Source organism: Gambusia affinis, linkage group LG20, assembly GCF_019740435.1.
Source record: "Gambusia affinis linkage group LG20, SWU_Gaff_1.0, whole genome shotgun sequence".
Classification (NCBI taxonomy): domain Eukaryota; kingdom Metazoa; phylum Chordata; class Actinopteri; order Cyprinodontiformes; family Poeciliidae; genus Gambusia; species Gambusia affinis.
Window position 1 is genome coordinate 7,969,440 of NC_057887.1, and position 12,688 is coordinate 7,982,127.

A 12,688-nucleotide genomic window follows, 5' to 3' on the forward strand; every position below is an offset into this window, starting at 1 on the left:
GAAATAGCATGAAGCACATCAGTTTGAGGAAACTATTTTACTCGGAAAAATCTCAGCGTACACAACACTGAACATCTTACTTATAAGAAAGCAAAACGTTTTTCTCTATTAAAATAATTTAGTCACAATCCACACTGTGGGAGGTTCACAGACTCCCACAGTGTGCTGTTTTTGTTAAACGCAGAACATCCCCTGCCTGCCAAGAAACACGCTGACCTCTGCTGAAATGTAAGAAGAAGTAACACACGGGTGTTACCCGTTTCTTTGGAAGCTGCTGGTTAGCAGCGCGTTCTCGTCTTAGCACCCTGAAGCGAGCTGTGACTAATCCCAGCTGTCAGTTCAGAGAAGTCCAGTGATTTGTTCACTGACAGTTTGGTGAAAACATGTTGAAAGTAGCTTTTTTTTCAATACATCGAACTTGTTACTGGCATAAAGCTGCAAAATATACATATAACTATGTACACTAATTCAGTCATTATTGTTCAAAAAAAAGAAAACATTACCAGTATAAATATAACTCTAGGTTAAAATATTCCATATAGAGAGAGATGTGACAGAGCGCCACCATCAGATTTTTCTCTGTATTTACATGTACGATGGACCAGCTCTTGCCTCAAGTCATCGCACACCGAGCAGAAATCTACAGGCTGATCTTTCATGCTACTGTTTGTTGTCCATCCAGGAACATTCCCAGATGTGTGTATCCTGAGGCCAAGTGCTTGGGTTTAAAATTAAAAAGGAAAAAAAAAAAAAGAAACAGGACAATATTGTGGTGGAAAATCCACAGATGGGCCCCTCACTGATCCATCCAGAGGGCCTGAGGAAGAGGAATCTGAATGTCCAAGGTGCACCACAGGTACAGAGTTTCAGCCGTTTCGTCTGTGGCTGGTTTTGGAAGAAGCAGGTAGACCAGGGCGTCACTCCAACATGGCGTCACTCCAACATGGCGTCACTCCAACATGGCGTCACTCCAACATGGAGTCACTCCAACATGGCGTCACTCCAACATGGCGTCACTCCAACATGGCATCCAGCTGGTCCGCCAGGTCGTCAAACATGTTGCCGATGTCGTCAAGAATATTCCCAGCTGCCTTCACCGAACTGCTGCTACTGCAGCTAGGAAACAGGCAGCAGACTGTCAGGAAGATTTACTTATAAAATGTCTCACTGTCTAACATTACCTGACTTCAAAGTGACAGTAGTTCAAGTAAAATTTTTTTTTTTTTGTTCTCCAGGATGCTAGAACAGGTGGATATTGTTCATTTGTTTAATAGAAAATACAAGACATTAGAAATTTGGGTATGACGCAATTTGGAGACATTGGGCTTAATTGTACCTGAAAAAGAAAATCTCAGGTATGTAAATTTTGTCATTGATACTAATGCAGAAACAGACTCCCAACTCCCAGTGGTTTTCAGAATTTTAACTGGAACTTTGTTAGTTTGATCTGAGTTTCAACTCCCAAGGCCTCAAGAAGTAGCGTACAAATGGCCTTTGAAGACAGGAATGTAGGTCAACATAATGTAGCAGCTCGAACAACTAGTGCTTGTACCTACATTGTTCATGACTGACTGAGTTCAGAAAAGCTCTTTCAAGAAAGTTCTGCTTGGAAGAGCATGCCCGTATTTTTGAGACTCCAAGTATCCAAATGGCGGACCTTGGTTCAGATCCACACCTAAATGGAGTCTTATTAGCTTTAGATCAAATTTTGATGAAAAATCTTGAGCCTGTCTATGTCCTCTCACATTAGCTGCAACCCAGTACAGAAACTGAACCTTCTTACCCATCCACAGTGCTGCCATGTGCGAGTTCGTTTTCCACCACTTTGAGAGCAGCCTCTAGTGACGTACTGGTTTGTTCCAGTCTCTTCTGGGCCAGAACCTCCAGACCTGCTACACCAGACAGAGATCCCCCCGATTTCCTTGACTGACCTGACGAGGCCGAGTTAGGGGAGTAGGAACTCAGTGTCATGGAGGATGGAGCAGGAAAACAGACGCTTTGGATTATCTGGAGATTTGTTCCTGAGGAAACAAGATGTTCTACTGTTACATCCAAAATACTCAAGCTGTAAAAATGCAACAGAAGTTTGACAGTTACCTCCTGTTGAAATGGGTGTTGCGTTGGACGGGGAGAACCTTGATGCAGGCGGAGCAGTGGCTTTCTGCGGACAGTCCGGCTTGGACCCAACTGTCTGTAAATGCGTAACGGGCTTAGGGCTCTGCATGCTTGTCTGAATGTGAAAGCTGCCGCTCAGTTTTGGAGAGACAGTGTGTATCTGCACATTGGTCAAATCTGGAATGGCTGTTTGCGCGGTAACCTGAGCCGTCAGATCGATTTTTTGAGGGCTCACTAGACTGCCGTTAGGAGTTTGTTTTAGAGGAGTGGAAGGTTTTGAGGACACAGTAGGTTTTGACCCTTTGCCCACAGAGCCAACTCTAAGGAAAACATTCCCTGGTGTCTCTGCCTCTCCTTTATTTACACCTCTGACTTCAACATGTGTGTGTGGACTGGTAACCAGCAGGTGGTTTTCCTCTTGGTTGGGAGTAGTAGCCTCTTCTGGTGTGGAAGCACCTTTGTCTTTGGGTTTGTGCCGTCTTTTTACAGTATCAGACTCTTTCAGGTTGAACTCCGGAGGCTCCAAGCTGTTTTGGGTCTGAACTGGACCGTCTGTTGGAGACCTAGTGTCTGTGTCTGCCTGGGTAACAATGGCTATCCTGGGTCGTTGTTTGATAGTAAGGTTGCCTTCTTCGGCGAAAGGTAGATGGTTCCCAGAATTGGTCTTTGGTGACACAGAACTCCTTGATAGTTTATCACTTTTTCTTGCTTTCAGTTTCTCTTCAATCATTTCCTCTGTACTTCCACCTCTGAGTCTGTCAGTATTGCTTTCTGTCCTCTCACTTCCTACCCTCCTTAAACCTCCCAAACCCAAAGCAGGGACAGGTTTGGAATGCTGTAGAATAATATGCGATGGTAACCCATAAGAGATTGGTGAGGAAACTGGGCTCAGAACAGGTGAAACATGAACACAGGTCGGTGGTATGTCTATCCTCCTCGATGGGCTGCTGCAACTGCTGCTGCCTTCTAGCTTGGCAGCGATGCTCCTCACACTGCCTGCACTATCTGTCTCCACCCCAGCCTTCAACTCTGGCTCTGCCGCCTTGCTGGCTGACTCGCTATTCTGTCTTGTGGGACTGCCACTCACTGAGCTCATCCGCTTGGGTGGCGGTGGAGGCGGACCTTTGTGTCGAGAGCGCACAGCGAAGGAGTGGCTGCGGTTGACTTGACGTTGGGGTCCGGAGGCACGTCCCGGCCTGCGAGACAGCGTGGCGTAGGGTGGCATGGTTATGGAAGAAGCTGAGGAAGAGGGAAGAGGGAGGTCATCGTCTTCATCTGGCTCTCCGTCGGACAGAGCGTAGCGAGTCAAACTTTGGCTGCGCTTATTTTGTGACCCTCTCTGAGTGTCGTCCCCTTGGACCTGTGTGGGTGGGGGTCTAAGCACGGGGATGGCTCCAGGCAGGGGTTTAGAAAGTACTCGTGGAGGGCAGTTGATAGCTCCTGCTTGAGCCTGCAGGTGATTGAAGTACTTCTTTGTGGGAGAGGGTTGTGGGGATGGCGATGATGGAGAAGAGGGAGGCTGGTGGTGGGGGAGGTACTTAGGTTGATAGAGGCGGTTGGGGGACTGCAGGTGTTTGGACTTGGGCGGAACTGCGGGGCAAGCAAAGCGGGGCATCTTGCTCGGGGTTAGCGGAGGAGTTATGGTGGAGAAAGGGTGTTCCTCTGGGACACCAGCCCAACTCTGATGGTCCCACATCTCAGCAGACATCTGCTTACTTCTATCGCCAGGGCTGCTTTGGCTGTTCTTGGCCTCCTCCACTCCCCCCGTACCCAGTTTCTCCTCAGGCCTACTAGACGTTCTGCTAGAACACGGTGTCGTTTGGTGATCATGGGAATTTCCCGAATTTGAATTTCCCGACCTCCCTGAGCCCCGCGAACGCCTGCTTATGCTTTCTTGACTGACAGACATGGCAGCTATAACAGCAGAGGGGGGCACTCCTCTCATGCCGAAAGCCTCTGACGCCGATCCTCCCACCTTGCCCTTCATAGCGCTCTGCAGCTCTGCACTCAGCTCGCAGTCCTGAAAGGAGAGGAGAGCCCTGGGGGTGCGAGGGGAAGGGCAGCAGTTTTCAGATGGGGCATCAGAGTGTCCATGAGAGTGGACGATGTGCGTTGGTGTGTTTTCGATAGCCACCAGCTCTAGCGCAGCCTGTGGCTTTCTCCTGAGAGTTCCCTCTCCTGTCTTATCAACTTGATTACGAGAGCGCTGGAGGTCACAGAGTCGTTTCACAGCCAACATTAGCTTTTTCTGATGACCTGAGGTGGAGAGAGACATTCTTTAACATTGATGATTTTTCTAATGCTGAGCTTAGCTAAAAGGAGGATTATTTCAGTCATGGTGAAAAAAATGAAAGAAATCTGATTCATTTTCTCACCCAGTTTGGTGATTCCTATTTCTTGTAGGTCCTCCCAGGTGATGTCCTTCACGATCGCAATGGAGTCGTAGCCATTGTCACACAATCTCTTTTGGTACTGAGGCAGCCCAATCACGCTTAGCCACTCCCCCAAGTCCGACTACATCAACAAACACACAGAGGGAGCAGCAGAAAGAGAGAAAAAGACTCAATATATTACACTGAATCGTAAAGAAAATACAGCAGAGAGCGGTGAAGATTTGTGTTAAAATATATATATATTTCTCACGGGAATGTAATCTGGCAGCCATTCAGGGATGCTCAGCTTGCTAATCTCTGATGAGATCTTCTTTCTGTGGCCCGGCTTGGTCACGCCAATAGCAGTGAGATCCTGAGGTCCAATTTGGAAAAAAAAAAGTAGATGGATGTTACAGCGAAAAGAATGCGTACCTGGTAAGTTGCAGACATCTTCCTCTTTTGTTGACATTCATTTACTGTTTTTTGTTCTCGTCAATTGCAATGGAATAAAAATGGATTACCTGACATGAAGTAAGGATTTAAGTAAAGCGAGTAAGAATGTATACAGCAGAAATGAATGAATTATAGAATTTGTAAGTAGCAATGGTAACATATGAGTCTTGCTACATGTGTTATTAGCCACCATTACTAGAACCCTAAACGGATTGCTAAGCTAGTCACTTCAACATATCTATCACTTTTCGCACTTATCCTGTTTCATTTTAATTCCAGCACCTCACCAGGGACCTGACGAATCAAATTTTTTTTTTCCAAAGCAGTAATTACTATTAGCAAAAAGGGTTGACGGTAACCTATGAAACTGAAACGTTAGCCCACCTCAGGAGTCATCCTGCTGATGGTAGGTACATCGTATCCCGCTCTGATGAAGTTGGAAGTGTACTGCTCCAACTGGAACTCACACAACCACTGGTAGATGGCTTCAGAGTCCTAATGGCGCACAAAGGCAACGATTCTGCTGCTTTTTTTTTTTCTTTTTTTTAAACAAAGACACAGTAAAAAGGAGTCAAATGTCACCTTGCCCTCCAGAAGCTGTTCTGGTCTGATGAAGCCTTTCTGAGGAGTGCTGTTGGCCTGTCGGCGAGAACCACCTACAAAACACACATCATCAATCCTGGGGGGTGACAAATATTGCCAGGTTCAACTAAAGAGACTACAAAAAGACAAGAGGAAGAAAAAAATCCATCATAGCAAAAGACTCAAATTTGTTTAGTGTGTTGTCTGCATTGCAGTTGAATTGCTAAAGACAAGAAGTGATCCGTTTGAGTTGATTTAAGCAAAGCTGCTAAGAGCTGTTAGGTCTTTCCAGGTGTGTAAAGGCATCTTATCTGATCTAAGGAAACTCCTCACACATTACCACAAATGTCTGAGGAATGCACCCTTTCCTGGCAATTTTCTCACTTTTAGCTCTTGTTGTGGTGTGAGGTCAACCCGTTCAGGTTTAATCATTCCACGGTTTATTCTGTTTTTAATTAGTCAGCTCACCTGCCGGGATCCACGTTCATAGTTTGGACTAACAACACAGCAATATTCCCAACATACGTAGCCATAGTCAGCAAAGTACAATATGTGTTCAGATGACGCCAATTTGTCGGATTACAAGTACCTTTTGAAATAACATATGTTTAATTAGGCCCAAGTTTTTTTTTCATTGGTCTGGTGTGATTTTCTAACGTTAAATGTCATATTTTCTTTACATCTAAGTGAAAAATTGTCAAAATTAGCGGAAATAGAGTCTTTAAAATATCCATCTGTGTGTAAATAATCTGCATGAGTGTCATTTAGTGTTGAAGTTCCTGAAATAAATTATCCTTCCAACGTTATACTGTATTCTTCATTCACAAAAGACTGCGGTCTGGATCCACCAACATTGAGCTTAGCTCAATATTTGCACTTGCCTGCTTTTTTTCACCGTCTGACTCCCAAAGCAAATAGCGCCAATACGCAGCCGCAAACACGCTCATCAAGTTCTGCAGGTGCAACCAATTAGCAAACTTCTTCTGCAGCTATTTTTACTTCCCAGAAAAATGAAAATCAGATTAAATATATGCCACTATCTGTGCTGTGTTCTTGTTATCGGCATAACTAACTGTCTTCAGATGTCACCTAATCAACAAAGAGAGTTCACCACGAGTTAACCTTTGTATAAACGCAACTGTTTTGTATGAGGTGCGTTAGCGAACGTCAGTGAACAAACGGCACCGTGACGACCAAGGAAAAGAGCAGGCAGGGTCAGAAATGAAGTTGGTTAGAAGTGTAGAGCAGAGTTAGGGCGTAAAACAACAGCCTAAGCTTTGAACGTCTTCATAAAGTATTGTTCGGTTTATGACCAAAAAAAAAAAAAAAAAAAGGAAAGCTGTCATGAGTTGTGATGTAGGTGGTGAGGCAGTAGACCCAGGTAGAGGCTAATAATGATAATTTAATGATGAAAATGTGACACAAAAACACTCTCAAAAGGTCCAAAACCCAGGCAGCACTGCTGAGCGGGAAAACAAGGGCTCAACACAGGTAGCGACTGGTTCACGGTTGGACAGCAGACAAAGGACTGGGAACGTGTCTGACAAGGACCCGACAGAGACACAGGTGACACTAAATACACAAGAGGTAATCAGTGAACGGGACACACCTGGGAACGATCAAAGGGAGGACAGGAAAGCACAGCGACTCAAAGACACAGAAACTCAAAATAAACACACAAAGAACTCAAATCGCGACAATAGTATGACATAACTCAAAACTTACCAGGACAGAATGAGCAAGGAAATAATTAATCAGAGAAGAAGCTAAAATGACCTATGGCAAAGAGTTAATGCTTTTTGGGTGGTTTTCTTTGCTTTGGTAGGTGGGTCAGGGCCCCTGACCACACAGGGCGGTTAAACAGCACCTACAGAACATAGAATTGGCCTTTAGATTGAGTCAAAATGTCCTCCTTAGTTTTTACTCTCCACAAAAACTAACTAAAACTGAGTTTTTGTAAGCATGAACGAGACAAACAAAACCATCATGCTTGCTCTATGCCACATTGTATTTTTTCCCCCTTTGTTTTGATGTTTATTTGTCTTCTAGGACCATCTAACACCAGTTACTTCTTTTTCCGCTCATGCACAACCTGAGTTGAAAGGAATAACAGAATCAGAGATCGCGTTAAGTCCAAATCTGACTCCTTACCCTTGAGGAGAACAGAAAGCTGCAACACCCCTGCTGCCTGGCTCTTCATCCTTGCTTCTGCTGCACAGCCATTTCTGTAAACTAACTTTGTTGCTTGATTCCCTCCCTCACTTTTGCCCTCCTTCTCCTTCATCAGACGGATATATTTTGCTCCCGCTGCTTTTAGCTCCTGTCTCTTATCTCCGATCCCTCCCTCCCACTCCTCATCTCCCTGCTCCCTCACTTTACCCTCCTGGCTTCTCAGTCGTCGGTCGACGGAAATCCTCCCCGGCTTCAAAGTGAAACACCTGAACGTTTTGCAAAGAGGCTTGACTCCAACCCAGCGAACTCTGGCGATGGCACAGCATTTTTTCCCAATCTTTCCGCGGAGAGTTATGTAACGTTTGCAGGCTGAGAGAATAAGATGATTTTATAGGTTTTAGACGTGAGCTGAGGTAAGACTTTATTCCCTCGGTTTCATTTCCTTTCCGACTGACAGTAACAACAGCTGACCGCGCTCCTGTGTATTGTGGTCACATTCCTGAGGTAGAAGAAAACCAAGAGATCCTTGAGGTGTAGAAATCATATTATCCGCGGATATGAATGTATTAACAATCACATTTGCCTTACATCGTGGTCCAAGCACTCTTTTCAGTTAAGTTTACCTAGCTTTTGTTCTTGCATTTTTGCGATTGAGACAAGGAGGAGTGTTTTTATTGGAGATTTCAAAAGTAAAGTAGTTTTCTAAAAACGGTATGTCACAGTGAAAATAGGCTAAAGCTCCTCATTAAAGGTTTTATGCAGAAAAATTATTTTTTAAAAGTAATAAACAAACCAAAGGCCTTGAATGCATCACAAAATGTCAAAAAAAATAGATAATTTTTATGTCATATTTTTTTATATTTATTTGAAAGGGTCAGGAATTTGTCTGTATACTTTACAGACTAATTCTGTAAATTCATATGAAACATAGATCAGTGACTGCAGTAGTTTTGTAATAAGAAAAGCTGATCAAAAAATATTGTAAGGAGTTTACAGGCAGAGTTTGTGTCATGTTAGGTATTTCTGTTTTTGCTCAGTTTTTTGTGTACAGGAACAAATGTTCTGATCTCGTAACTGACCTACAAAGCAGACACATACATTGTTTTCAAAACAACTGAACTCAAGTTTGCAATGGCCTCTTTTGTTCAAGAAAGGGAGTTTATTTGTAGTTGGGGTTTTTTTATGTTTAATGGGAGTCAGAAAAGAGGATTGAACTGTTAGAGACTCCAATAATTCAGCTTATTCTTTCAGAATAAAACAAAACCAATGGGAAAAATCAAAAATTTCAAGAAGTTAATTAAGAGTTCATTTCACCTCAGAAAATGAAAGAAAATAATTTTTCAGATTCAAAGTCTAAATCCATACTGAGAGGAGGAAAACAAGTGTGCTACTCACCATTTCTTTGGTCAGCTGCTGTGCTGTGGACCTGTTCTCTAGTTTCACCTGCAGAGGGAGCCACCTGCACACACAAGGATGTCACTGAACGTCTTGGCCACTTTAGTTTTCATCCATCCATCCACCCTTCATCCCTAATGGGGTCAGGAGGGTTGCTGGTTCCTCTCCAGCTACATTCCGGGTGAGAGGCGGGGTTCACCCTGGACAGGTCGCCAGTCTGTCTCAGGGCAACACAAGACACACAACCATGCACACAACACACTCACACCTAGGGAGAATTTAGAGAGACCAATTAACCTGACAGTCATGTTTTTGGACTGTGGGAGGAAGCCGGAGAACCCGGAGAGAACCCACGCATGCACTGGGAGAACATGCAAATTTCATGCAGAAAGACCCCGGGCCGGGAATCGAACCCAGGACCTTCTTGGTGCAAGGCAGCAGCTCTACCATCTGTGCAGCCCTACTTTTAAATACTGTGTAGCAGAAGAAAGACAGAAAGGTTTCCGCCTCACCTTGCCAGCGTCAGCATGGTGGCGGATGTGAGTCCCGTTCTGCTTGCGGCCGCTCTCTGAGCTCTGGCCGCTGCCGGCGCTGCGGCTGCTGCCCACACTGCCTGTGCTACCAACGCTGTTCCTGTCGCCTGACGAAAGACGATGCAACAAGGCAAAATGATCTAAGTGTAAAGTAAAAGCTGGGGAAAAAATGTGAGCTCTGACGAACTAAGAGAAGGTTTCTTATAAATTATTTTCACATGTCAAGTCCTGCTGGCGAGAAAATGCTCGGGATGAAAGCTGAAAAATCAAAAGTGGTGATAAAGTATTTCTTCTTAAAAGGTCTTTATTACACAGAAATCTTCTCCAGTTTGCGCTGCTTCAGCTGTAGCTGTTTTTCCGACATCTCTCAACATTTCTGTCTCAAAAAATTATTAGAAATTTTAAACATATACTATAAAAGCATTGTAAGGGAAACACGCTTTTCACTGTAGATACCTACACACAGTGATTCGGCAAGTCAGGATGCAAACCATTCCAAACAACCGTTGACCTTCAATGGGAGACCGAATTATAGCAACTGGTTTTATTAATCCGAAAATCCAGATTATTTTTTAAGTATTAATCAGCAATGAATCACTAAATGGCCAGGGAAACAAATCAGACACAACACCCGTTGACCACTTACCATTACGTTCTCCTGCAAGACAATTCTGGTCATGGTTAGAGGATTACTGGGACAGACGGGAGCCAGGGATTTGCGGGATGGTTAACGTAAGGCCAGGACGTTGGGATTGAAAGTGTTACACACAGAAGGAAGCTGGTTCATAAGTCTGGTTAAATGCTGGGACTGGTGGATGTCTGAAGGTTCACACCGGGTTAGGAGGTTGGGCAGTTTGAGGCGTTAGATGGGAATGTGTTGACAGTTGTTTGGGGGGCCACACACTCTTACCAGTGGGAGAGCTCCTTAGGACCCAAATGTCCTGAGGGGGGGTTGCTGGGGCTGAGAACTGACTGGCCGGTGAAGCACCTAACAAACACACACACTTTAGACACACGCTACGTGCACGCCCTGCGTCTTGCAGGGGAGGAGCTGGACCTATGGAGTTGCCACTGGTCACCAGGAGGGCCGAGTTAGGGAGGGAAGAGGGACTGGAGACCGGTGGACAGAGACATGTAAAACAGCTTCTGTCGTAAAAGCAAGGAAAAGTTTTAAAGCAAAGAGCGTTTGGATGGTTCTTGCAGATCTGATATCATTTTATAAGGTGACAGTAGGTACTGGGTAGAGTAGTTGTCTTGCAGTTGGAAGGTTGGAGGTTCAAGTCCAGCTTCTTCCCATCACATGTTGATGTATTTCTGGCAAGGCACTTAACTCCTTGTTGCCTAACGATCTGTGTGTATATCGATGTATAAATGTGTGTGCATTCCTGAATGCGAGAGGGTGAATGTAGGTTTTGTGTTTCTGGAGGTTTTTTGCGTCTCTGTCATTGGTATTAAATTTGTAAGGTCTTTGTTTTTGCACTCGTGTACTTAGCCACCGTGTATCAGTTTGTATTTTCAAGAAGTGCCCCATTTACCAACTGATAAACTCTTTATTCAAAGTAATACATTAAAATTTAAAGACATTGTTTATATAAAAATACTGGAAATAATGTATAAAGCATTGAATAAAAGCCTTCCTTCTGGTATTCAGAAACTATTTAAGCTAAGAGAGAATAAATATAATTTGCGAGGTTTGTTTATATTTGAATGTGCAAAAGAGAAAAGTCAGATAAAGTCTAGATGTGTTTCAGTTATCGGTGTGAAACTGGAATGAACTGAATGTTCCTTTTTTTTTGGTAAACTTTGGATTTGTGTATTGTTGTTCTTTCCTTTTTCTTTTGTTGTTTCTTGTGTTTAATGTGAACAATTTACCATAAATAAAGTGATTGATGATGATGATGATGATGATTTTAATTAATTGTGGACATAAATTGGTGTAAAAATTTTAAGTTTTAGTGTGAATTTAAATTGATCATACATTATTTTCTGAGGTTTTCTATAGCAAACCTTTTTACACTCATTGTGGCCTAAGTATGTGTAAAGTAAACCAAAAAGCATTTGGTCCAAAATGCCCAGAACTTGAAAAGGAGAAAATTGTATCTGGCTTGTTTTTGTTTCTTTTTGTTGTCCTGGTTACTCCTGCCTTTGCCTCTAGAGCTCAGGTGTCAAACTCCAGACCTCAAGGGCCGCAGTCCTGCAGTTTTTAGATGTGTCACAGGTACAAAACACTGGAAGGAAACGGCTTAATTACCTCTTCCTAGTGTAGATCAGTTCTCCAGAGCCTTGTTAATGACCTAATTATTCTATTCAGGTGTGGAGCAGCAGAGGCACATCTAAAAGTTGCAGGACAGCAGCCCTCGAGGACTGGAGTTTGACACCCCTGCTCTAGAGTAATCAGGTACAATCTACTCACAATCAACTCAAAAGTACCGTAGTCTTTAAATATATGATTTACTTTATGTAATGAGAGAAAACTGACCTGGATGGAGCTTACAGTTTCATACTTGTAAGTTCATATTTGACTTTTTTTTTTGCTCCAGTATTCAAGTTTTAAAAAGTTTCATTAGATGATTGTGGAATGCGGCCCATAAAACCTTAAATTCATTTTCACTGCGGATCGCAACATTACATCAGACCAATAAAAATTTATTTGCTGCGTTATGAAGATGTAATGACCTACCCTGGGAAAAACTGAGCCACTAAATCTCGGAGCTCTCCCATGCGTGAAAGACCCCCGTGGTCTTACTTAAGGAGACACTGAGATCTGCCACAAGGATGGTAAGTCTCAATAGTTAATTGCTAAAGCAGCTGGTTGTAATCAGAGGTCTGCACATACGCATGATAATGGAAAGTTGTGTGTAAGGAAACAGTGAGTTGCAAAAAAAAGGTACACAAGTTTTGAGAGGTCTGGGAAGCAAAGTAAACTTAGTTAGGAGAGTCTTTCAGTGTGTAGACTGCAGCTGGAGTCAGAGTGTTTAAAGCCACCACCCTCTGATGTATCCAGGACATGGAAATCAGTTACTTAGCCAGTAATTCATGTGAAAGGAGCTCCAACAGTATAAAAAT

General features: G+C 43.6%; 1 protein-coding gene across 5 annotated transcripts in view; it reads right to left on the reverse strand.

Moving 5' to 3' along the window:
- Window positions 1-22: 22 nt before the first annotated feature.
- Window positions 23-12,688, reverse strand: part of LOC122823197 (caskin-2-like) — a 62,930-nt gene continuing 50,264 nt past the window's right edge. For 3 of the 5 annotated variants that reach the window (XM_044102577.1, XM_044102576.1, XM_044102579.1), the window contains 10 exons: window positions 10,533-10,610; window positions 9,602-9,729; window positions 9,090-9,153; window positions 5,523-5,596; window positions 5,325-5,435; window positions 4,759-4,860; window positions 4,491-4,629; window positions 2,098-4,371; window positions 1,784-2,021; window positions 23-1,116 (listed from right to left, as the gene is read on the reverse strand). In XM_044102577.1, the coding sequence (XP_043958512.1) occupies window positions 1,014-1,116; window positions 1,784-2,021; window positions 2,098-4,371; window positions 4,491-4,629; window positions 4,759-4,860; window positions 5,325-5,435; window positions 5,523-5,596; window positions 9,090-9,153; window positions 9,602-9,729; window positions 10,533-10,610 (3,311 nt within the window). In that variant the 3' untranslated portion in view covers window positions 23-1,013. The remainder of the gene's footprint in view (window positions 1,117-1,783; window positions 2,022-2,097; window positions 4,372-4,490; window positions 4,630-4,758; window positions 4,861-5,324; window positions 5,436-5,522; window positions 5,597-9,089; window positions 9,154-9,601; window positions 9,730-10,532; window positions 10,611-12,688) is intronic. The other 2 variants (XM_044102580.1, XM_044102578.1) reach the window with 1 other exon arrangement.